Source organism: Mobula birostris, chromosome X, assembly GCF_030028105.1.
Source record: "Mobula birostris isolate sMobBir1 chromosome X, sMobBir1.hap1, whole genome shotgun sequence".
NCBI classification, from domain to species: domain Eukaryota; kingdom Metazoa; phylum Chordata; class Chondrichthyes; order Myliobatiformes; family Myliobatidae; genus Mobula; species Mobula birostris.
This window is the reverse complement of record NC_092402.1, coordinates 77,837,894-77,864,939: the sequence shown is the minus strand read 5'-3', so window position 1 is coordinate 77,864,939 and position 27,046 is coordinate 77,837,894. Positions and strand designations below refer to the sequence as shown.

At 41.9% G+C, this 27,046-nt stretch overlaps 1 protein-coding gene across 3 annotated transcripts in view; it reads left to right on the top strand.

Annotated features, from left to right (window-relative positions):
- Positions 1-27,046, top strand: part of LOC140191461 (unconventional myosin-Id) — a 591,692-nt gene that overhangs the window by 302,269 nt on the left and 262,377 nt on the right. Inside the window, exon 17 of one of the 3 annotated variants that reach the window (XM_072248896.1) lies at positions 1,791-1,934. The exons of the other annotated variants lie outside the window; for them this stretch is intronic. Coding sequence (XP_072104997.1) covers positions 1,791-1,853 — 63 coding nt within the window. The 3' untranslated portion in view covers positions 1,854-1,934. Of the gene's footprint in view, positions 1-1,790; positions 1,935-27,046 lie in introns of those variants that run through there. 3 annotated transcript variants of the gene reach the window in all.

Below are 27,046 nucleotides of genomic sequence, written 5' to 3'. Positions count from 1 at the left end.
ATCCCACCACCAAGCTCATCTCTCCCCCCCCCCCCACCCCACCTTCTTTTTTCCATAGGGATCACTCCCTATGTGACTCCCATGTCCATTCGGCCCTTCCCACTGATCTCCCTTCTAGCTCTTTTCCTTGCAAGCGAAACAAGTGCTACACCTGCACCAACACCACCTCCCTCACTACCATTCAGGGCCCCAAACAGTCCTTCCAGGTGAGACAACACTTTACCTATAAGTCTGTTGGGGTCATACACTGTATCTGGTGCTCCTTTTGTGGCCTCCTGACCTCCTGTATATCAGTGAGACCCACTGTAGATAGGGAGACCGCTTCACCAAGCACCTATACTCCGTCCACTAGAAAAGGCAGGATTTCCAAGTAGCAACCCATTTTAATTCCACTTCCTATTCTCATGTCAGTCCATGGCCTCCTCTACTGCTGTGATGAGGCCAGGCTCAGGTTGGAGGAGCAACACCTTATATTCTGTCTGGGTAGCCTGATGGCATGAATATCGATTTCTTGAACTTCTGGTAATGCCAACCACCCCCCCACCTCCTTCAACATTCTCCATTCCTCCTCTCACCTTATCTCGTTGCCTGCCCATCACCTCCCTCTTGTCTTTCTTCCATGGCCTTCTGTCCTCTCCTATCAGATTACCCCTTCTCCAGCCCTGTATCTCTTTCACCAATCAAGCTTCCAACTCTTTATTTCACCCCTCTTCCTCCTGTTTTCACTTTTTACCTTGTGTTTCTTCCTCTTCCCCCCCACCCCCAATCTTACTCTGACTCCTCAACTTTTTTTTCCTCCAGTCGTGATGAAAGGTCCTCGGCCTGAAACATTGACTCTACTATTTTCCATAGATGTAGCCTGGCCTGCTGAGTACCTCCAGTATTTTGTGTGTGATGTTTGTATTTCCAGCATCTGCAGATTTTCTTGTGTCCAGGAGTGAGTAATCATCAGAGGCTCAAAGGTGGAGAGGATCAGTAACATTAAATTCCTGGGTGTCATTCTTTCAGAGGACCTGTCCTGGACCCATCATATAAATATTAATGCAAAGAAAGCATAATGGTGCCTCTACTTCCTCAGGAGTCTACGGAGGATCAGCATGTCACCAAAAACTTTGCCAAACTTCTATAGAAGTATGGCGTAAAGTGCGCTGACTGGCTGCATTACAGCCTGGTATGGGAACACCAATGGCTTTGAGTGGAAAATCCTACAAAAGGTAATGGATTTGTCTCAGTACATCATGGGTAAAACCCTCCCAACCATTGAACACATCTACATGAAACATTGCCCAGGCCATGCTCTTTTTGCTGCTGCCATCAGGTAGAAGTACAGGAGCCTCAGGACTCACACCGCCAGGTTCAAGAACAGTTACTACCCCTCAACCATCAAGCTCTTGAACAAAATGGGATAGCTACACTCATTTAAGGACTCTTTTATTTTGTTATTTCATGCTCGTTGTTTATTGCTATTTATTTATATCTCATTTGCATAGTTTGTTAACAGTTCATGATGTTTACAGTTCACAGTTACTGTTTTATAGATTTGCTAAGTATGCCTGCAGAAAAAAAATCTGGTGACATGGTGGTGAATGTATATGCTTTAATGATGAATTTTACTTTGAACTTCAAATCACATTTTCATGGGACACTTAGAGCTTTGACCTCTGGGTGGTTGGGAGGGTATATTATCGGTGGTGAAGTCTCACTCTTGCAAAATCATGTCATTATGTGACATTGCGTTGCTCTTTTTTAGGATGATTAAAAAATTACAATTGTTTGCCTCATTCATACAGGCCCCAAATGCTCTTTCAAGAGTACAGTGCGTCTCCTTCATGCAAGTTTGCAGGCGACTGTAATGATGACTGACATCAGTTGTTCGGACTGAAGGATGAATTCTGACCATTATCTTAACACATTTTCGCAATGTTGCTTAATATTGCTAGAATAATTTGTTGATAGATTTCTGTATTCAGAATGGGTATTTATTTTATTTCTATTTAATGTTTTTTTAAATTTTGTATGTAAGTTATTTAACATCATTTGTTAGTGTTTAAGTTCTATAAAATAATTGAACCTCAGTGACCATGATATTTTGATCTTTCTCTGTACCACCTTGTGTTTCTGTGTGGCTATTAAATGCAGAACGCCTGTGAATTATTTACTATGATCAGACATTGATCCATACAGTGGGTGTATGCATTTTTAAGAGATGCCTTTGACTGGCATATGCAGTATCTATCTGTTGGAACTTGACTAAAGGAATTATTTTTGGTTCTATTATGAACGCACATTATTCCTTTATGTAGGACCCTTACTAGGTTATTAATAAGAAGCCCAATATCCATACTTACTGTGGGAATGCAGTTCAATCATTTTAATTTTAAATGGCTTAACTGGATAGGGGAAAAGAAAAGCATAATTCAAAATAGAACATTCAGTGATGCATTTGAATCCCTTGAGTACTTACCAATCATGGAGACCTCAAATGTGTCAGTGGGCATCATGTGTTTGTTTTCTATGAATTCCTGGCTGCAAGTTAGTCCTGAAGGAAAGACAACCATTTGAACTGAAGATAACCCTCAGTGGCTTACTCCCTGGACTTCTTGATGGGCCCCCTGGCTAAGACAACAAATTGGACTAAAGTTACAAATTCGTACTCTGAACAGATAAGGAACACAGACTCTTAAAATTTAAGGAGCCCATGAACAATTTTTTTTATTACTCAGGACTGCCCTGTTCAACTATCTTTATTTTATATCTGTAGTAGGAGATGGAGGACTCCCTAATAGGGAGCCCAGACCCCTCAACTCTGGATGAAAAGATTGCATGGAAGTTGCCCAGATAATTTTGGGGATGGACTCTTGAGAATTTCTTGTATTAAAGGATGTGTTGACATTAGAGAGGGTGCAAAGGAGGTTCACAAAAACAATTCGGGGAATGAAAGGATTATCATAGGAGTAGTGTTTGATGGCTCTGGACCTGTATTCGCTGGAACTTAGAAGTATGAGTGGGATTTTATTGAAAGCTATTGAATGTTGAAAAGCCGAGATAGAGTGAATGTGGAGAAGATGTTCCCTACAAATGGGGGGAGTCCAAGATCAGAGGATACAACCTCAGAATAGAGGGACATCCATTCAGAACGGAGATGAGAAGGAATTACTTATACTTTATACCTTATTGTCGCCAAACAATTGATACTAGAATGTACAATCATCACAGCGATATTTGATTCTGCGCTTACCGATCCCTGGATTACAAATATTAAATATTAAAAATAGTAAAAATTAGTAAATATTAAAAATTTAAATTATAAATCATAAATAGAAAATAGAAAAATGGAAAGTAAGGTAGTGCAAAAAAACCGAGAGGCAGGTCTGGATATTTGGAGGTACGGATCCGGGTCAGAATCCATTCAGCAGTCTTATCACAGTTGGAAGGAAGCTGTTCCCAAATCTGGCTGTACAATTCTTCAAGCTCCTTAAAGAGAGTGAATCCTTGCAAGGCAGAAGGTCCCGATGGAGTACCTGGGTAAGGCTCTGAAAACCATGGTAGGTCAAAAATATAAAAAGAGAGTACACTGTTAAGGGTAAGACCTTTAACAATTTTGATGAGCAGAGGATTTTTGGGTCTGTTTTCATAGCTCTCTGAAAGTGGCTACACAGGTTGATAGGGTGGCTAAGATGGCATATAACATGCTTGCCTTTAGTAGTCAAGGCATTGAGTTCAAAAGTCAGGAAGTTACGTTGCAACTTTATAAAAGTCTAGTTAGGGCTCATCTAGAGTATCGCAGAGAGTTCTGGTCACCTCATTATATGAAGGATGTCCGTAAAACATAGGAGCAGAATTAGGCCATTTGGCCTATCGACTCTGCTCTACTATTCGATCATGGCTGATCCTTTTGTCCTCTCCTCAGCCCAACTCCCCGGTCTTCTCCTCATAACCTTTGATGCTATGCTATGTCCAATCAAGAACCTATCAAGTTCTGCCTTAAATACACCCAAAGACCTGGCCTCAACAGCTGCCTGTGGCAACAAATTCCACAAATTTGCCATCCTCTGGCTAAGTGGAGGCTGTGCCCTCTTGCCCTAGACTCCCTCACCACGGGAAACATCCTTTCCACATCTACTCTGTCCAGGTCTTTCAACATTCAAAAGGTTTCAATGAGATTCCCCCCCCCAGCCTTCTAAATTCCATCAAGTACAGACCCAGAGTCATCAAGCTTTCCTCGTATGATAACCTTTTCATTCCCGGAATCATCCTTGTTAACCTCCTCTAAACTCTCGGCAATGCCAGCACATATATTCTTAGATGAGGAGTCTAAAATTGTTCACAATACTCAAGGTGAGGCATCACCAGTGCCATATAAACCTTTAGCATCTCATCCCTGCTCTTGTACTCTCGACCTTTTGAAATGAATGCTAACATTGCATTTGCCTTCCTCACCACCGACTCAACCTGCAAGATAACCTTTAGGGTGTTCTGCACATGGTCTTCCAAGACCCTTTGCATCTCAGATTTTTTGATTTTCTACCCATTTAGAAAATTGTCTGCACATTTATTTTTACTACCAAAGTGCATGACCGTGCATTTTCCACCATTGTGTTTCATTTGCCACTCTCTTGTCTGTTCTTCTAATTTGTCCAAATCCTCCTGCAGCTTACCTGTTTCCTCAACACTACTTGCCCCTCCACCAATCTTCATATCATCTGCAAACTTGGCAACTATGCCATCTATTCCATCATCTATATCATTGATATACAGCCTTCTAAATATCCAAATACAGGTATGCATCATCCACTACATCCCTTTTATCAATTCTACTTGTAATCTCCTCAAAGAGTTCCAACAGTTTTGTCAGGCAAGATTTTCCCTTTAGGAAACCATTCTGACTTTATCCTATCTTGTCCTGTGTCACCAAGTACTCCATAACCTCATCCTTAACAATAGACTCCAACATCTTCCCAACCACTGAGGTCAGGCTAACTGATCAGTAATTTCCTTTCTGCTATCTTGCTCCTTTCTTGGAGTGGAGTGACATTTGTAATTTTCCAGTCCTCCTGCACCCCGGCACCATGCCAGGTTCCAATGATGTTTGAAAAATCATTAGTAATGCCCCCACAATCTCTACCACTGCCACTTTCAGACTCCTGGTCTGGGTGACTTATGTACCCTCAGGTCTTTCAATTTTTTGAGCACCTTTTCCCTTGTTGAGTAATTCCATTCATTTCTCTTTCCTTACACCCTTCAACATCTGCCACACTGCTAGTATCTTCCACAGTGAAGACTGATGCAAAATACTCTGTTGATCTGCCATCTCCTTGTCCCCTGTTATTAATTTTCCAGCCTCATTTTCCAGCAGTCCTATATCCACTCTCATCTCACTTTTATTTTTTATGTATTTGAAAAAGCCTTTACTATCCACTTTGATATTATTTGCTAGCTTGCTTTCATATTTCATCTTTTCCCTCCTAGTGATTTTTTTAGTTGCTCTCTGTAGGTTTTTTAAAGCTTCCCAATTCGCTACCTTACCACTAAGTTTTGCTTTGTTTATGCCCTCTCTTTTGCTTTTACATTAGTTTTGACTTCCCTTTTCAGCCATGGCAGTACAATTTTGCCACTTGAGTACTTTTTTTGTTTTTGGAATGCATCTAAATACATCTCTCCTGCACCTTCCTCATTTTGCCCAGAAACTCACGCCATTGCTGCTCTGCTGTCACCCCTGCCAGCATCTTCCTCCAATTTACTTTGACCAACTCCCCTCTCACACCACCGTAATTTCCTTTACTCCACTGAAATAGTGCTATGTCTCACAGTCTGATGCCCTTTCTGTAAAACAGCTTAAATGAAGGTACATAAATACTGAAGCTTTCATAATTTGCTGTTGGTTTGATTCACAAGCATGAAGTTCCATGTATATAACCAGCAAGTAGAGTAAAAACATGAAGTTGCCAACTTCACTAATGTAAGACAGCTTTGAGGATTAAATCAGCTAATATTTTTGATTTGCATTTGCATTTACATTTTTGTAAATTCCACCCACTCAAACTATTCCTCTAAGTGCAAATCTGTTGAAGTTTCTATTTTAAATTTGAGGATCATTTTTAAATGTTGTTGAATCATGGAGTAATACAACAAAGATAGGGGCCTTTTGCTTAACAAGTCCATGAGACTGTGGTGCCCACCCATCCGGTCCCACTTTCCTGCATCCGCCCTCCCCACCCTCTGCCCCCAACACAGATGTCTGCATGTACTGTGGCTATCCAAGTGATTCCATCATACCTACTTCAACCACTTCCTCTGACAGCTCATTCCTTATACTCATCACCCTCTGCATGTTTCCTTTCTCACCCTAAATCTATGCCCCTAACTTGAAGAAAAGATCGTTACTATCCACATTATGCCTATCCGTTATGATTTTATAAACCTCCAAGGTCATAACTCATTCCCCCATGCTCCAAGGAATAAAGAACTAGCCTCGCCTTCCTCTCCCTATGACTCAAGTCCTCTAATCATGGAAACGTTCTTATAAATCTTTTCTGCACTCTTTCCAGTTTAACTACATCTTTCCAGTAACAGGATGACCAAAATTCTACACAATAATCGGAGTGCGGCCTCACCAATGATTTATACAACTACAACACAAGACATAGGATCAAAATTAGGTCATTCAGCCCATCTAATCTGCTCCGCCATATCATCATGGCTGATTTATTAGCCCTTCCCCCTGACTAACCAAGAACATATCAATCTCTGCTTTAAATATACCCAATAACTTGCCCTCCACAGCCATCCATCGTAGTTAATTCTACAGATTCACCACCCTCTGGCTAAAGAAATTCCTCCTCATCTCTGTTTCAAATGGATGTCTCTCTATTTTGAGTCTACACCCTTTGGTCCTAGACTCATGCACTATAGGAAACATCCTTGCCAGTCCACTCCAGCTAGGCCTTTCAATATTTGATAGGTTCTATTTATTTGGTTGACTGATTGAGATACAGTGCAGGATAAGTCTTTCTGGCCCTTTGAGCTGCGTTGCCCAGCAATCCTCCAATTTAACCCTAGCCTAATGATGACCCCCTTTATTCTGACTCTGCCTCCTGCCATGTCCATGCTAGTACCTTTCCCATAATACCATAGGCTCTTATCTTGTCAAGCAGCCTCATCTGCAGCATCTTGTCAAAGGCCTTCTGAAAATCCAAATAAACAACATCCATTGACTCTCCTTTGTCTATCCTGCTTGTTAATTCCTCAAAGTTCCAATAGATTTGTCAGGCAACATTGTCACTTAAGGCATCCATGCTGGCTTTGGCCTATTTTATCATGTGCCTCTAAGTACCTCAAAACCTCGATTGTGATAATGGGCTCCAAATTCTTCCCAACCACTGAGGCCAAGCTAACTGGCCTATAACTTCCTTTCTTCTGCCTCCCTTCCTCCTTAAAGAGTGAAGTGATATTTTCAATTTTCCAGTCCTCAGAACCATTCCACAAACTAATGATTCTTGTAAGACCATTAACACCTCAGCAATCTCTTCAGCTACCTCTTTAGGATACCTGCAGTATAGTTCATCTAATACAGGTGACTCATCTACCCTTCAGACTTTCCAGCGTCCCTAGCACCTTCTCCTTAGTAATAGGAACGACACTTCAAATTTCTGGCATTTGGCTTATGCCTTCCACAGTGAAGACTGATGCAAAATATTTATTAAGTTTGTCTTTCATTTGTGTGTCCTCCATTACTACCCCTCCAATGTCATTTTCCAGTGGTCCACTATCCATTCTTGCCTCTCTTTTACTTGTTATATATCTGAAAATCTTTTGGTATCCCCTTTTATATTATTGGCTAGCTTATCTTCATATTTGATCTCTTCTTTCCTGATGGCTTTTTAAGTTGCCTTCTGTGGTTTTTAAAACCTTCCCAGTACTCTAACTTCCCACTAATTTTTGCTATATGTCCCCTCTTTGGCTTTTATACTGTCTCTGACTTCCCTTGTCAGCCATGGTTGTGTCATCCTCCTTTTAGAATATTTCTTCATCTTTGGATGTATCTGTCCTGTGCTTTATGAATTTCTCCCAGAAACTCCAGCCATTGCTGTTCTGCCATCATCTCTGCTGGTATCCCCTGCCAATCAACTTTGGCCAGCTTCTCCCTTATGCCTCTGAAAACTGAAGGTGGTGGGTTGGCAATGTGCTTCAGAAAATTAGGAAGTGTTGGGAGGCCATTGAAAATTAAATTAGCATAGAGAGTGAGTGAAAAGTATCACAGGTGGATAACAATAAGGAAAATCCCAAATCATTTTATAAATATATTAAGAACGAGAGAATAACCAGGGAAGTATCTGGTGAGGTCCTAAGTGACCACTTCTCATCTGTATGCACTAAAGAGAAGGCCATTATGGTGGGACAAGTCAGGAAGGAGGATGATGAAATTCTACAACATTATTATAAAAAAAAAAGTATTAAATTTCATAGCATGCTTAAGGTGGATAAATATGCAGCTGATATACCAGCCTGCTAATGGCAGGATGATTGCTGAGGCCCTGACAGATTTTTTTTTTAATTTTCAGAGCTCACAGGTAAGCTGTCAGATGACTGGAGGGCATGACATACGACATTTACAGTGACATGCAAAAGTTTGAGCACCCCTTTCAAAATTTCTGTTACTGTGAATAGCTAAGCGAGTAAAAGATGAACTGATTTCCAAAAGGCGTAAAGTTAAAGATGACACATTTCTTTAATATTTTAAGCAAGAAAACTTTTTTTATTTCCATCTTTTACAGTTTCAAAATAACAAACAAGGAAAAGGGCCCGAAGCAAAAGTACTTAGTAATACCCCCTTTGGCAAGTGTCACAGCTTGTAAACGCTTTCTGTAGCCAGCTAAGAGTCTTTCATTTCTTGTTTGGGGGATTTTCACCCATTCTTCCTTGCAAAAGGCTTCTAGTTCTGTGAGATTCTTGGGCTGTCTTGCATGCACTGCTCTTTTGAGGTCTATCCACAGATTCTCGATGATATTTAGGTCGGGGGACTGTGAGGGCCGTGGCAAAACCTTCAGCTTGCGCCTCTTGAGGTAGACCATTGTGGATTTTGAGGTGTGCTTAGGAAAATTATCCTGTTGTAGAAGCCATCCTCTTTTCATCTTCGGCTTTTTTACAGATGGTGTGATGTTTGCTTCCAGAATTTGCTGGTATTTAATTGAGTTCATTCTTTCCTCTACCAGCAAATGTTCCCCGTGCCACTGGCTGCAACACAAGCATGATCAATCCACCTCCGTGCTTAACAGCTGGAGAAGTGTTCTTTTCATGAAATTCTGCACCCTTTTTTCTCCAAACATACGAATGGCTCGTTGCGGCCAAAAAGTTCTATTTTAACTTAATCAATCCACAGGACTTGTTTCCAAAATGCATCAGGCTTGTTTCACTCACAACGTACTGGAGGAACTCAGCAGGTCAGGCAGCATCCGTGGAAACAATCAGTCAATGTCAGGACTAAAGAGAGAAGGGGCAGGAATAAAGAGGGAAGGGCCCTATAAAGAAGGTGCGGGAAGGGTGGGAAGGAGAAGGCTGGTAGGTGCCAGCTGAAAAACCAGTAACGGGAAAGATAAAGGGGCCATCAACTCTGCTCTCAAATGCATCTCTCCCATTTCACGCACATCTGCTCTCACCCCATCCTCCCGTCACCCCACTAGGGATAGGGTTCCCCTTGTCCTCACCTACCACCCCACCAGCCTCCGGGTCCAACATATAATTCTCCATAACTTCCGCCATCTCCAATGGGATCCCACCACCAAGCACATCTTTCCCGCCCCCCCCCCCACCTTCCGCAGGGATCACTCCCTACGCGACTCCCTTGTTCATTCGTTCCCCCCCCCCCATCCCTTCCCACCGATCTCCCTCCTGGCACTTATCCTTGTAAGCGGAACAAGTGCTACACGTGCCCTTACACTTCCTCCCTCACCATCATTTGGGGCCCCAGACAGTCCTTCCAGGTGAGACGACACTTCACCTGTGAGTTGGCTGGTGTGATATACTGCGTCCAGTGCTCCCGGTGCGGGCTTCTATATATTGGCAAGACCCGACGCAGACTGGAGACCATTTCGCTGAACACTTACGCTCTGTCTGCCAGAGATAGCAGGATCTCCCAGTGGTCACACATTTTAATTCCACGTCCCATTCCCATTCTGATATGTCTACCCACGGCCTCCTCTACTGTAAAGATGAAATCACACTCAGGTTGGAGGAACAACACCTTATATTACACCTTATATAATATCAGCCTCCAACCTGATGGCATGAACATCGACTTCTCTAACTTCCGCTAATGTCCCTCCTCCCCTTCACACACCATCCCTTGTTTATTTGTTTGTTTATTTATTTTTTTATTGTTTTCCCTTTTTTCTCTCTCTCCTTTTTTTTCTCCCTCTGTCCCTCTCACAATAACTCCTTGCCCGGTCTCCATCTTCCTCTGATGCTCCCCTCCCCCTTTCTTTCTCTCTAGGCCTCCCATCCCATGATCCTCTCCCTTCTCCAGCCTTGTATCCCTTTTGCCAATCAACTTTCCAGCTCTTAGCTCCATCCCTCCCCCTCCTGTCTTCTCCTATCATTTTGGATCTCCCCCTCCCACTTTCAAATCTCTTACTATCTCTTCTTTCAGTTAGTCCTGACGAAGGGTCTCAGCCCGAAACGTCGACTGTACTGCTTCCTATAGATGTTGCCTGGCCTGCTGCATTCCACCAGCCTTTTGTGTGTGAGGCTTGTTTAGATGTTCCTTTGAATCTTTTGAATAGAACTTTTTGACCGCAATGAGCAAAGGTATGTTTGGAGATAAAAGGGTGCAGAATTCCATGAAAAGAACCCCTCTCCAACTGTTAAGCACGGGGGTGGATCAATCATGCTTTGGGCTTGTGTTGCAGCCAGTGGCATAGGGAACATTTACTGGCAGAGGGAAGAATGAACTCAATTAAATACCAGCAAATTCTGGAAGCAAACATCACACCATCTGTAAAAAAAAAGCCAAAGATGAAAAGAGGATGGCTTCTACAACAGGATAATGATCCTAAACACACCTCAAAATCCACAATGGACTAGCTCAGGAGGTGCAAGCTGAAGGTTTTGCCGTGGCCCTCACAGTCCCCTGACCTAAACATCATCGAGAATCTGTGGACAGACCTCAAAAGAGCAGTGCATGCAAGACAGCCCAAGAATCTCCCAGAACTAGAAGCCTTTTGCAAGGAAGAATGGGTGAAAATTCCCCAAACAAGAATTGAAAGACTCTTAGCTGGCTACAGAAAGTGTTTACAAGCTGTGATACTTGCCAAAGGGCGTGTTATTAATACTGCTATGCAAGGTGCCCAAACCGTTGCTTCAGGACCTTTTCCTTTTTTGTTATTTTGAAACTGTAAAAGATGGAAATAAAAAAAGTTTTCTTGCTTAAGATATTAAAGAAATGTGTCATCTTTAACTTTATGCCTTTTGGAAATCATTTCATCTTTTACTCACTTAGCTATTCACAGTAACAGAAATTTTGACCGGGGTGCCCAAACTTTTGCATACCACTGTATGTTCAAGAAAGGTATTGGGAATAAGACAGTTAATTGTAAACCAGTAAGTCACAGGCAAGTCAGTGGAAAGAATTCTGTGGAAATGGCAGTGGTTAATCAAAGATAGTCAGTATGGCTTTGTTGGGAGGTATACTTGTTTGCCAATTTGTTTGAATTTTTATGAAGAGGTAACAAAATGCATTGGTGACGACAATATGTTTGATGTAGTCTACAGGTGTTTCAGTAAGGTCTTTCCAAAAGCCTACATGCGAAGCTGATGCAAAAGATTAGAGCTCATCCAAGCAAGTTAGCAAATCGGATGCAAAATTGGCTTAGTATTTGGAGACAGAGAACAGTGGTGGTAGCCTGTGTCCGGTGGTGTGCCACAGAAATTAGTGCTTGGATTCTTCCAGTTATAAAGAAGTGATTTGAATTTGAATGTGGGAGGTATGTTAGTGTCACGTGACCGGCAACAATGAATATAGAATTGAGTCAGGTTTTATAAACAGATAAACATTTATTAAACTCTGCTCAAAATTAGTAAAAAGATAAACAAACAAAAACCTTAACCAGAAGTAAACTGCTATGCAGCCATTTAACAAACCGCCAAACTCAGTACTTGTTCTTAAAGCGGTAGATGTCAACACAGTATTAAAGTGGTAAATTAGAACGCAGTTCTTAGAATGGTAAATTTGAAAGTCCAAGAGATTTATACAGTCAATTAGGAGAGACTTTCCTGAAGTAAAGAATTCTTTGAAGACTCGACGTTACTGCCGATCTCAGCCGGAACCTGCCTTGTCCATGGGACTCGTGACGACGGAAATAAAACGGTTTAAAGGCACTGACCTTTTTCCTCCATAGACTAGATACTGCACAACCTTTTCTGCTGCTTTTAGCAGAGGTTATCTCATGCAGATCACTCTTACTTGAACGAATTCAATAATGGTCGATCCTCTCCAAAACCGCCAAACAACTCCTTCAGGTTCCTGTCTTCACTCTCCAATACTACTGAAAAGATTCATCAACAAACCTGGCAGCGATTGGTGAAACTACCAGCCCAACACTTCTGTACCTTACAATAGAAAGTAAAACTCTGTTTTAAAATGAAACTGCGCCATGAAAAAAATACACAGCAATATGGAGTAACTGACGAACTAAGCTTAAACCTCAACTGGGAAAACTAACTGTGTCACCAGGGGTCTACCCTTATATATACCTGTTGAGAACAGGTCATCACGTGCCCTCACATCAGCGGGAAAATTTACATCATGTGACCTCTGCAAGACCATTATATCATCCTCATAAGACAGTCACAAGATATCTATGAAGTATGTAACAGTTAGTACTTTCATAGATGACACAAAGAATTCTGGCATTATTGATAGTGAAGAGGATGGTTTTAAGATACAGGATGACATTGATCAGTCAATAAGATGGGAAGAGTAATGACACATGAAATTTAATCCTGATGGACTAATAAGAGTAGGACACATACAATGAATGTTTGGGCCCTCGGGAGTATAAAGAAACATAGGGACCTTGTATGCCAAGTCCACGGATCTCTGAAAGTGGTAACTACTGGCTGGTAAAGTGGTAAAGATAGCATGTAGAATGTCTCGAATATAAAAGTATTCCATATTGTATTCTTTATCAGTATTCTATATATGATACAATATAAAAAGGTGAATTAAACCACAGCTTTAGTATTCTGTACAGGCCTGCTTGCCATTCTGTGAAATGGTTGTGATTGCACTGGTGAAAATTCACTGGGTGCTGCTTACGATGGTGCATTTCAATTTCGAGAAGAGACAAGATGGACTGGGTTTAATTTCCTCAGAGTGGAGAAGGCTGAGGGGGAAGCTAATTAAGATAATTATAAAGTGCGTAGACAGGGTAAATGGTAGGAAACCTTTCCCTCAGAGCAGAGGAATCTTAAACTAGAGAATATAGGTTTAGAGCAAAGGGTCAGATGGGACCTGAGGAAGAAAATTTTCACCCAGAGGTTGTTTAAAATTCAGAGTACACTGTTTGAAGGGGTAATGGAGACAGGACAACTCTAAGAGTGTTTAAAAATATCCAAATAAGTACAATATTTGAATGATCAAGGCATAGAAGGTTATAGACCAAGTACTGGTAAATCAGAATAGCATACAGTCAGTGGCCACTTTATTAGATTCACCTGTTTGTTATGCAAATATCTAATCACCCAATCATTTGGCAGCAACTCTGTGCACAAAAGCATGCAGACATGGTCAAGAGGTTCAGTTGTTGTTCAAACCAAACATCAGAATTGTGAAGAAATATGATGTAAGTGACTTTGACCGTGCCAGACCTGGTGGTTTGGGTATCGCAGAAATTGCTGATCTCCTGAGATTTTCATGCACAACCAGGCATTACAACAGTGGTGTGTAGAAGTGCATCTCTGAACATACAACATGTTGAACCCTGAAGTGGCTGGGCTACAGCAGCAAAAGACCACAAACATGCACTCAGTGGCCACTTTACATAATAAAGTGGCCACTGAGCATAGATGAGTGCTTGATGGTCAGCATTGCCATGGTGGGCTGAAGGGACTTTATCTTTGCTGAATGATTCTGTTGACTGAGCAGAACCACCTATATAAAGATGCAAATGAGCTAATGCACCATTGTGTTTTATATTTGCAGCTGGGTGTGCCTATCTTTATGCACATGTACCTGCAAACATGTAGTTAACCAATATAGAACAATGGCTTCACAACCGTTCATTATAACTTGTCCTGCTTACAATTATGCCTGCCTTGTAATAGCAACTATTCTTTCCTGTTTGGACCAATTATAACTTGAAACTTTGACTTTTGTTTCAAACAGAAGTCTTAATTGCACAAATTAAGTGCTGCTTGCTGATGGTTAACTACGCTGTTCAGTGCCATAATATTTTTACACAACCACAAAATAGTAGAGAACTTGCCACTCAGGTTAAGCGTTAAACACTGCCAGTTTGTAAAAAGTGAAAGTTTGCTGATCTAAAGTCAGATAAATAAATAGGAAATGACGAAAAAGAATTAAGTCAGGACAGACTATTAAAAAGAAAACAAAATTGGTGAATCAACCTATTGGAGAGCAATTTTCATGGAGAGAATGCCTTGTGCTATTTGCCTTTCCCAGAATACAAGTGCTGGCAATGGAATTAAGTCTGTCTATCCATGAATGATACACCTTCAAATAATTTAAAACCATTTTTTCTACCAGCCCAGCAACACTGCAATTTTCAAATTTTCATCCATATTTATGATTCTTTCTGTTCTGTTCCTTTTTCCTTTCTCTGTATCTGCATCCAAAATCCTGCATTTATTCTCCTTCTTGAATTGGCTTGAATCAGTGATGATAAATCATCATCTTGAGCTTCTCCGGTGTTTTTCATTTTTAAAATCTTTTTATTGATACATAACCTTCTACAGCTATAAAATGATACAAGACTTCAACAAATTGATATATATACAGTGTTTTTCCAGTGATTTTGATTAAGCTACTTCCACTCTGTTGGGTGAGGAGTTTCAAGATTTAAATCAAGCAATGATGAAGGATGTGTTTCTAACATTTAACTTGTATGTCAGAAACTTGTAAATTAGTCAGCTCTATCATGGGTATCATCCAAGATATCTTTAAGGAGCAGTACCTTAGGAAGGCAGTGTTCATCATTAAGGATCCCCACCACCCAGGAACAGTAATTAGGGAGACTGGGGGCAAATTCCCAGTCTTTGGACTGAGAAACAATCTTCTGCTAGCAAGTACACTTGTAGTGATCAGCTATGTATATTTTGCATTCCAGGTCTGTAAAACGCCCTCAATGTGCAGATGAGTGGTAGAATTTGTACGGGGTGAGGGAGAATTTGATGGGAATATAGGGGAGTAACACGGGTTAGGGTAGGATGCCCACATGGAACTCTGATCCTGGAACTTGCTGATGATTCATTGACCTTTTGGGGGTGGGGGGAGCTGGTCTGCTGGCCTGTCACCTGACCATGGACGTCCTTTATCATACATCCATATTGTTGATCTTCAAACGGGGCACAGAGGCCTATTCTCTGGCCCTACCCTAACTCCCCTCTCTGCCCCCAACCCACCCCTAGGAAACTAAAAACAACTAAATCTGAGCTGTGACATCAACTGAAACTGCAGTTCAATACCATCTAGACCAGAATTTTGATCAGTTAGCCATTGTAAAAAAAAAATGCAAGAAAATACTTTCATAGAGAAAGGGAGCACTAAAGCAAGCTCTATGGCCCGCCAAATCTACACTGACCAACAGGCATCCATATTTACCCTATTCCTACCCTAACCCGTGTTACTCCCGCGTAAATATAGCAATACAAAAAACCCCAACAGTCAAACAACAAAATGCAAAACTATGCCAGATGAAAAATAAGTCCAGGACCAGTCTATTGGCTCAGGGTGTCTGACCCTCCATGGGAGGAGCTGCACGTTCGATGGCCACAGGCAGGAACGACCTCCCGTGCCGCCAAGTGTTGTATCACGGTGGAATGTGGCTGAAGTCCAACAGTAAAAAGTTCAATATCCAGTCTGCAAACACGTTCCTCGATCGTAATATACCCCGGATTGCACCATCCGTTGTTAGCCAGATCAGTAAGCACCCCAATCCTTCACGCTTACTGCTCTCGGTGCACTTCCGGTCAGGTGGAACGGTATTACCCACCGAACTCCTCTTCTCCAAAAGTCTCTGTTGTCTCGACCCAGTCCTCTTTCCTCGGGTTTGTGATCCCCCTCTGCATCCTCTGTGTGTTTTCCTCCGGACTTCAGCAGGGGTGTCCGCCGCTCTGTTTGTTAAGCCGGCCGGAATTTGCTGGTCCATGGAATACACAATGCGATCTTGCTTCTGTCCCGCGTGTTGGGATGTAACTATTTCCAGCGCTTAAAAAAAAAACCAAATAAAACTCTCTCTACCAGCATATTAGAGAGTGTGCAGCTTCGACGTGTTACCGTGAGAAAAAAATACAAAAAATAACGTAAATTAAAAGTAAGAAGAAGAAAGTAGAAGAATAGATCGGAACGGCTGTACCAGGCTGCATGCACGACCGGTGCAAGCGCACTTTCAGTGGAGATGCAGAATTATTGTTGTGGCCCTTTGCTGCTTGTAAGATGGTGACTTTTGTACATATAGCTCTCACAATTACAAAAATGTTGATTACTCACATTTTAAAGAAAGATTGCATCTGACCGTTGTTCATCTTGCATGAACTATAAATGTGAAGTTGTTCATGGTTGTCCTGAATGTATCATAGAGCAATAAACCTGAAGCGGATGTGAAGCATTGCTGCTCCTAATTTGGATTTAGGTTGTCAATCAGGAAGGATTAATGACAGAGTCAAGCAAGTGATTGTTGGATTTTTTTCTTTGTCCCTTAGATTATGCCCTATTTTCTTAATTGATTCAGAAACCAAATTTGTTATATAATCATATATTATATGCACAAAATTGCAGAGCAGACCTTAAAACTTATTGTGTACTTGCTTGTACTAATGTTACATACAAGTTTCCTCCTACACATTTCCTGACCTAGTTAATATTTTCTTTGGTATCTTTTTCGCTTGGCTTTTTTTAATCCATTCTCTCCTCAAATGCAACACTAGTCCACCAAATCACTTAGAACATTTTAGCTGCTTTTCTGCTTTTCACATTGCTTGTCAGTGATTTAGATAATGGAATGATGGCTTTGTGGCAAAGTTTGCGGATGATATGAAGATAGGTGGAGGGGTAGGTAGTGCTGAGGAAGCAATGCAATTGCAGCCGGACTTAGACAAATTGCAAGAGTGGGCAAAGAAGTGGCAGATGAAATACAGTGTTGGGAAATGTATGGGAATGCATTTTAGTAAAAGGAACAATAGTGCGGACTATTATCTAAATGGGGAGAAGGTTCAAACATCAGATATTATTATATATATATAAACATATCATTATGTGCCATATCGTATGACATTAGTGATCATATTTTCATAACCATGATTGTTCTTGACAAATTTTTCTACAGAAGTGGTTTGTTATTCTCTTCTTCTGGGAAGTGTCTTTACAAGACAGGTGACTCCCAGCTATTATAAATACTTTTCAGAGACTGTCTGCCTGGCGTCAGTGGTCGCATAACCAGGACGTGTGATATGTATCAGCCACTTATATGACTGTCCACTACTTGTTCCCATGGCTTCATGTGATCCTGATCCGGCGGGGGGGGGGGGTGTTGGTGGGGGGTGGTGTTAAATAGGTGCTACACCTTGCCCAAGGGTGACCTTCAGGGTAGTGGAGGGAAGGAGAACCTTTCACTTCCTTTGGTAGAGGCGTATCTCCATCACGGTACCCAAGGCACCCACCACTCTGTTTCAAAAAAAAACTGCCTCTGACATTGCTGTTCAACTTCCCTCCACTCACCTAAAATAAATATCCTCTGGTATTGGCCATTGCTGCCCTGGGTAAAAGGTGTTGGCTGTTTCTATCCATGCCACTCACAATGTTACCTCTCATCCTCCATTGCTCCAAAAGAAAATTCAGAATCAGGATTATTATCATCAACATACATTGTGAACTTTGTTGTTTTGTGGTAGCAGCACAGTACAGACATAATAAATACTCTAGGTTACAATATATATAGTGCAAAAGAGGAATACCAAGGTAGAGTTCATAGGTTCTGATGGCAGAGAAGAAGAAGCTGTTCCTAAATTATTGAGTGTGTCTTCAGTCTCCTATACTCATTACTACCATCAGGTAGGAGGTATGTCCCTGATGGTGAGGGTCCTTTTTGATGGTTGCTGCCTTCTTGAGGCCTTTTGAAGATATCCTCAGTGATGGGAGGGTTGTGCCCATGATGGAGATGGCTGAGGCTACACACTCTGCAGCCTCTTTCGCTCCTGCACATAGGAGCCTCCATACCTACATATCTAGCTCAACCTTTTCACACAAGTAATGTACTAATCCAGTCTGGTTAAATTTCCTCTGTACTTTCCATGAAGCACCCATACACTTTGTTTAATGAGGTAATCAGAAATGAACACAATACTCTTGAATGTGATCTAACCAGAGTTTCATAGAGCTGCAACATTACAGTGTTGCTCTTGAACTTGATCCCTAACTAATGAAGACCAGCACATCATACTTCTTAACTACTCTATCAACTTGAAGTGCAACAGTGAGGGATCTGTGGACTTGGACCCTAAGAACCTTCTGTTCCTCGACACTGCTAAGAATCTCGCCATTAACCTAATGTCCTACTTCAAGTTCAACCTTTCATTTCTCCCGATTGAGCTCTATCTGCCACTTCTCCACCCAGCTCTGCATCCTATTTATATCACATTGTTACCTATAGCAACCTTCTACACTGTCCACAACACCTCCAACCTTTGTGCCATCTGCAGATGTACTGACCCACCCCTGCACTTCCTCATCCAAGTCATTTCTAAAGATCACAAAGTGCAAGGGTGCCAGAACAGGTCCCTGTGGACCACCACTAGTCACTGACCTCTAGACAGAAAACGCTCCATCTTCTACCACCCTCCTGCTACTGGACAAACCAATTCCAAATCCACCCAACCATGTTTCCATGGATCCTATGCCTCATGACTTTCTGGATGAGCCTACCCCGACAAACGCCTTTACTGAAATCCATATACACCACATTGCTTTGTTTTCATCAGTTTGTTTGGCATCTCCCTAAATCTCAGTTTGGCTCATGAGGCATGACCTGCTCCTCATGAAACCATGCTGACTATCCCTAATCAAATATTTGTAAAACCTCCAGTAGTTTGGCCACCACTGACATAGACAAGTGAGTCTTATAATACACAGGATTGTTCCTATTATCTTTCTTACATAATGGAACAACATTTGTCATCCTCCAATTCTCAGGTGCCACTTCTATGCTCAAGCAGGATGCAAAAGTTATCGTGAACACCCCAGCAATCTTTTCCCTCGCTTCTCGTAGTAACTTAGGGCCTATACTGTTAGGCCCAAGTGAGTTATTTATCCTAATGTGTTTTTAGAAGATTCAAGATGGTTCAATGTGATTTCCAGTATGCAAGACCACTGCACAGGATCGGAAAAAGCTGCAGAGAGTTGTAAACTTGGCCAGCTCCATCATGGGCACTAGCCTCCCCAGCATCCATGAAATCCATTGGAGGGGAGGAGAAGATGGCTGTGCGACGCAGCGCGCACGGCCGCTCCGAAATGATATCGTGTTTGTTAAGTAGGAGGCCGTGCACATTCCTGATTTGATGGAGACAGACGTGAGAAGCACGGAGGAACGTCTGGAGAAACTTCTGAAATGCCCGCTTCGCTGCCGCTGCTACTGTGCAATCGTGAATCTCCGGAGAGGAAGGCCCCAAGTTCTTGGCTTTGCCTATTGCCAGGGCCGGGTTGAAGCGCTCGGCAGAGATAGTGCTCAGTGCTCGGTGTTGGAGGGCTGGTCGGAGGCTCGAAGTTTTCAGACGGACTCAAGAGTTGGCTGTGGTTGGGTGCTTCCAGGGTGCTGCATCGGCAAGTTTGCGGCGCTGGAGGCGCTTCCTTCTACCGTCTGCATGAGATGATGGGACTTTCGAGAGACTTTGAGACTTTTTTTTTTACCGTGCCCATGGTCTGTTCTTTATCAAATTATGGTATTGCTTTGCACTGTTGTAACTATATGTTATAATTATATGGTTTTTGTCAGTTTTTTTAGTCTTGGTTTGTCTTGTGTTTCTGTGATATCATACCGGAGAAACATTGTATCATTTCTTAATGCATGCATTACTAAATGACAATAAAAGAGTACTGCGTGTCCTCATAACCTAATCTAATCTTCAAAAGGCAATGCCTCAAAAAGGCAGCATCCACCATTAAGGACCCCATCACCCAGGACATCCCATCTTATCATCGTTACCATCAAGGAAGAGGTACAGGAGCCTGAAGGCACACACTCAGTGTTTCAGGAACAGCTTCTTCTCCTCTGCCATCAGTTCTCTAAATGGACAATGAATCCATGAACACTACGTCAGTGTTTATAGTTTTTATTGCAATGTAATTCTGCTGCAAAACAACAAATTTCATGACATATGCCAATGATATTAAACCCGATTTTGGGGAGAATAAAATAATTGCTACTCTGGATCCGATGCAGCACAAAAAACAATAAGATAAACAACAATTATTTTTCAAAAACACATTAAATATAAATACATAAGATAGCTTATATGTCCATAAAATGATGCTAGGCAGAGGAGTATCTGCACATTAGATGACTCTGACAGGGAAAGCTTTAAAACTACCTTTATCTTATCCTCATCATGCTCCAGCATATTAGCTAGTTTTATGCTGACCTTGCATTCATCAAGGTCCTTCCCACTGGTGATCACTGAAGGAAAGTATTCATTAAAGACCTCCCCTATGTCCTCCACCTCCAGTTATATTTTCCCCTTTATCACTGAGTGGTCCTACCCTCACTCTAGTCCTACACCTGCTCTGCACACAAGTGTAAAATGCCTTCTGTTTCCTTAATCCTACTTGCACCCTTCTCATGCTCCCTTCTCGCTCTTCTAAGTCCCTTCTTAAAATCCTTCCTGATACCTTATAATGCTCAAGAGCTCAGCCTGAATTTTGGTTCCTAAACTTTAAGCATGCTTCCTTAACAACCATGGTATCCTTACCCTGCCATCTTTTCTCTATCTCAATGGGATGAATAATTTCCCATGTTGTCTGCTCCTGTCATTGTCCATGGCCATAGGAGATTATGATTACCATCTCCAAAATGCTCACCACTGAGAGATCTGTCATATGACCAGGTTCATTGCCTAGATCCAGTATAGCCTCTCCTCTAGTCAACCTGTCCACGTACTATGGCAGGAATCCTTCCTGAACACTACTTCTGCCCCATCTATACCTTTTGCACTAAGAAGATGCCAATCAATATCTGGGAAGTTAAAGTCACTCACAACAACAATTTATTATTTTTGCACCTATTAAAAATTTATCTAGTTCTCTGTTCTTCAGTGTCTTGGTGGCTATTGGGGGACCTATAGAATAATTATCCAGAGTGGTTGCTCCCTTCTTGTTTCTGACTTCCATCCACAGTAACTCAGTAGATGATATCTCCATGACATCCATCCTTTCTGCAGTTATGATACTATCCTTTATTAGCAGTGCCACTCCTCCTCCAATTCTCCCAACCCCAATTTACCTGCATCCCTATCCCTTTTGAAACATCTAAACCCCTGAAATTAAGCAGCCAATCCTGCCAAGTCTTTGTTATGGTCAAGTTTCACTTTGAAATTTGTTCCGAAGTCAGGTTCAGTCTAGGTTTCTGGTGCTGGCTGTGTGGCGTTTCACATACTTTTTCTGCAACTTGTGACGTTCTTTCCATATTCCAAAGGCTTGCATCTTGATAGGTAAATTGGCCACTGTACATTTCCCTTGGTGTGGGGAGGTGAGTGCTAGAATCTGAAGGAAGAATAAAATGGGTGTTGGATGGTCAGCATAGACTGAGTGGGCTGACGTGCCTGTTGCCCTGCTGTATGACCTTTTGACAGTCATATAGGATTAAATTTTGATTCATTTGGGGGCTTTCCTGTAGTGGGGCACCAATTTTCCATGTCTTAGATATTCTGAAAATTTATTGAATTTTAGCTCAATTCTCAAAGCAAGAAATTGCTTGAATTGGCCAAGCTTGTCAAGGGGCATCCATGGAGAGAGAAACATTTAAGTTTTACCTCTATTCCTTTTATTGAAACTTGTATTCCAGAACTAGAGCTGCCTGATAGTTGCATTGACAGCCTGACAAATTAGAGTTGAAAAGGCAAGAGTTCAAGTTCAAGTTTATTGTCATCTAACTGTATATACGAAACCAAACAAAACAATGTTTCTCTGGATCTCAGTACACCCACAAAACATACAACACATAACTCTAAATATTACCATAAATAAATTAATAAAATATAATTCAAAATGCATGCAGTATAGGTAAACAGTACAGTAAACAGCTCACTGACCTAGTGAGGAGACCTCGGTGGTGGCAGAGTGTTCATTGGTCTCATAGCCTAGGGGAAGATGCCCCAGTCTGGCAGTCCTAATCCTGATGCTCCTGTACCTTCTTACTGACTGTACTGGGTCAAAGGGATTGTGGGATGGGTGGTACGGATTCTCAGTTATGATCCTCAACTATGCCCTTTGTATACAATGCTCCCAGTAAATGTCAGAAATAAGGGGGAAAGGGGACCCCAGTGATCCTCTCGGCAGTTTTTACTATCTTCTGTAGGGTCTTGCAGTCTGATGCCCTGTAGCCTCGTTATCATACAATGATGCAGTCAAACAGGACAGTCTCAGTGGTGCTCCTGTAGAAAGTTGTTAGGTGATGAAAGTTAAAAGGTCATCATATTTTGACCTGTTGTCATTAAAGTGTATATGAAATCTGACATAATGCGTAGGGATGATCATTTTTAGTGAACTGAGGAATATAAACTGAAGTAAGTGCGTTGTTCATTTCTGTACTCTTTTTACCCCTAGAACTTCCCCTGTTCATCTACTTCATCTAGAAATGTATTTTTCAGGGGCATGTACTCACCTTATCTTTCTAGCAAAATATACCACCACATACTTGTCAATAAAAACCTGTTGACAAGTATGTGCATTAGAAGATCTCTGGTTTGAAAAGATGCCAAAATGCATTGAGTTTCCAGATTATAAGACCATGAGATACAGAAGCAAAATCAGTCATCTTGCCCATCAAATCTGTTCCGCCTTTTCATCATGGCTGATGCAATTTCCTCTCAGCACCAATCTCCTGCCTTCCCTCCATATCCCTTTATGCCCTGACCAGTCAACAATCTATCAACCTCTCTCTCTTAAATATACATAAAGGCTTGGCCTTCGTGGCTGCCTGTGGAAATGAATTCCACAGATTCACTACTCTCTGGCTAAAGAAATTCCTCCTCATCTCCGCTCTAAAAGGACACCCCTCTATTCTGAGGCTGTATCCTTTGGTCTTGGACTCTCCCACCATAGGAAACATCCTCTCCATATCTACTCTATCAAGGCCTCTCACCATTTGATAGGTTTCAATGAGGTCACCCCTCATTCTTCTGAATTCTAGTGAATTATGGCGTCCTAGCTTCTGTCATGCACAAATGCACAAGGAGAATACAACAAATAAATATATTTGAAATGCTTAATATACAATACATTGATGCATGAAGAAGGACATTACAGTCAATTAGCATTTAAAATCACACTGGACATAGAAAGTACTATTAAATCTTGACAACTGTTGTGTATGTGGCCTGTTTACACAACTATGTTATTAATAAAAACACTGGAGACAGAAGCTAAGTTTCATGGTTCTTTACTGGTGGAGTCCGAACTTTTAATCACACACATACAGAGCCATACGTGCCTAATAGTGCATGCAACGACGTGTCACTACAACATAAAGTCGTCCCTTATTATAATGTAGGTTATATGGTACACTCCTCCCCTTTTATTTTAAAAGTACATCAGCTGTTTTTTTTTAACTGGGTCACTATGCTAAACAAATAAGTTTACCCTTAACATACAAATGCCTACAATTTGTTTACAAATTATAACAAAGTAACTTAATAATATCAAATTATAACTCAAGTCCTGGAGAAGTCTTCTCTGCCTCTCCGGGTAACGCTGTCCTGAAATATTTGCTTTGGGGAATGAGTCTCCACGGGTACATCAGGTGGGTCATTAGCACTGATGACAGGCTTATCTGTAGATGAGGCTGATGTGGTCACATCAGGAGTGTTTACTTCTGTGTCAGGGGAGTCCGGGCAAGGTACTGTTGTTTTTTTCACCTGAGCATCCAGGACTTGGTCCACATGACGTTCTCTCCCACCTCCACTGTATACATCAGTGGCTGCTATGGCGGAAATTGTACCCGGCTGCCACTTTTCAGTCCGGTAATCACGTGCAAGAACTGACTGTCCCACACTGAAGCTCCATGTTGACTTAGCATTCAAGTGTTTGAATTGTCTGTTCTCCACTTCACGCCGTACATCTGGTTTGAGAAGATCCATGCAGGACCTCAGGTTCCTGTTCAGAAACATCATTGCTGGAATCTGATTAGTGGTTGCATGTACTTCATTACGATAGGCAAGGAGGAAGTTGTCTATCTTGTGTTGCAATGGTCGATTTTCGCTGTCCATTGCTTTGATTGCTTTCTTGAATGTCTGCACAAATCTTTCTGCCAAGCCATTTGTGGATGGATGGTAAGGGGCAGATATAAAGTGCTTGATTCCATTGTTCTTCACAAAACTTTGGAATTCTTCAGAGACAAATTGTCATCCATTGTCTGTGCAGATTTGTTCTGGTATGCCATTCCTGGCGAACATGGTCCTCAGAACTGTAATGGTCTGTTCTGATGCGGTTGTCTTCATTTTGATTACTTCTGGCTATTTGGAATATGCATCAACTGTGATTAAAAAGATAGGGTCAATGAATGGTCCAGCAAAGTTGATGTGCACTGGTTGCCATGGTGATGAGGGCCACTCCCATGGATGGAGAGGGGCTTGTGGTGGTGTGTTCTGGATCTTTTAACATCCAGAGCAGTTCTTGGTCAAGTCTTCAATCTGTTTATCGATTCCTGGCCACCACACATAGGCACGGGCAAGACTTTTCATCTTCACAGTACCCAGGTGCCCCTCATGCAGTTCCTCCAGTACTCCGGTGCGTAGCTCGGGAAGATTCACAACTAGTGAGCCACATATTAGTCATTGCATGTTTCTCTTTCAATGAGGCTGTTTGTTACTGGTAATTGTTCAACTATTGTTGTGTGAAAGACCTCTGCTGAATCCATTTGTGTAGTTATCTCTGAAGTCGGCAGTGATAAACGTGACAAACCACCTGCGTTGCCATGTTGCTTGGTCCCCTTGTGTTCAATGTCATACATGTGACCTCCTAAGAAAAGTGACTATCGCTGCAGCCTGTGTGCTGTCATCACTGGAACGCCTTTCCCTGGGTTGAAGATTGACACGAGAGGCTGATGGTCAGTCAACAGGATAAACTTTTGGCCATACAGGTAGTGACTGAATTTCTTGACTCCCCACACGAGGCTTAGGGCCTCTCTGTCAATCTGTGCGTAGTTGCGTTCAGCTGAAGTTAGTGTTCTTGAGGCAAAGGCTATTGGTCTTTCTGAGCCATCTGGAAACTTGTGTGATAACACAGCTCCTATCCCATGGGGTGAGGCATCACAAGCCAGTCGGATTGGTAAGGAGGAGGTCAAAGTGCGCGAGCACCCCTTCTGAAGTTATGATTCTTTTAGTTTCTTGAAATGCTTTCTCACAGCTCTCAGTCCACTTCCATTGTGTCCCTATCTGTAATAGTGCATTTAGTGGGTGTAGGACTGTGGATAGGTTAGGAAAGAACTTCTGCTAATAGTTCACTAGTCCAAGATATGCTCTCAGCTGAGACACGTTTTCAGGTGGTGGTACCTTAAGCACCACTTCTATCTTGTCTTGAGACATGTGTAAGCCATCCTTGTTGATCACATGCCACAGTATGAAATTTCCTTTTTGAAAAACTCACATTCTGTTGATTAGCTCTGAGTCCATATTCTCGTAACCTGGTGAGCACTTGTTCAAGGTTAGAAAGATGTCCATCGTCATCTTTGCCGGTGACAATGATGTCATCCAGGTAACACTGAGTCTCTGGAATCCCCTGCAGGACCTGGTCCATCGCCCTTTGCCAGATTGCAGGAGCTGATGCTATCCCAAACACCAACCTGTTGTACTGGTAAAGTCCTTTGTGTATATTTGTCAGGTATTTCTTGGATGCCTCATCAATTTCCATTTGGAGATAAGCCTGGGCCAAATTGATTTTTGTGAGATGTTCCCCTCTTGACAGGGAAGCAGAGATGTCCACAATATGAGGTAGAGGATACTGTACTGTGCGGAGAACTGGGTTAACCGTCACTTCAAAGTCTTCACATATGCACACCTTGCTTAGTTTTCTTGGTTTTGTGCTGGAAGTTTTCTTCATCACTGGAACAACAGGTGTGGCCCATTCACTCCAATCCACCTTTGACAGGACTCCAATCTGCTCCAGATTTTTCCCCTCTGTCTCTACTGTAGGACGGATTGCATGTGGCACTGGTTTGGCTTTGTGAAATTTTGGACATGCATTTTCCTCAATCTCAATCTTTGCCTTCATGCCCTGAAGTGTTCCTATTCCTTTCATGAACACTTCCTCAGAGTCAGCAAGTATTTATGACAGTCTTTCAGGTGTAGCCTTGCTGCCCTCCGTTGCTGACACATCTAGTGCCTTGATAGTGTGCCAGTCCAACTGGATTTTCCTGAGCCATTCACGTCCCAGCAACGGTGGTCCTCCATTTTTCAGTACGTAAAGGTTCAGTTGCTGTGTTTTGTTTCCGTAGGTCACTGTCACTTTAATTTTACCTTTGGGACGCACTTTCTGTCCTGTGTAAGTCTTTAGCAGTAGTTTAGTTAGTTTCAGAGGTATGTGAGAAAACAGTCGTTTGGAGTTGTGTAC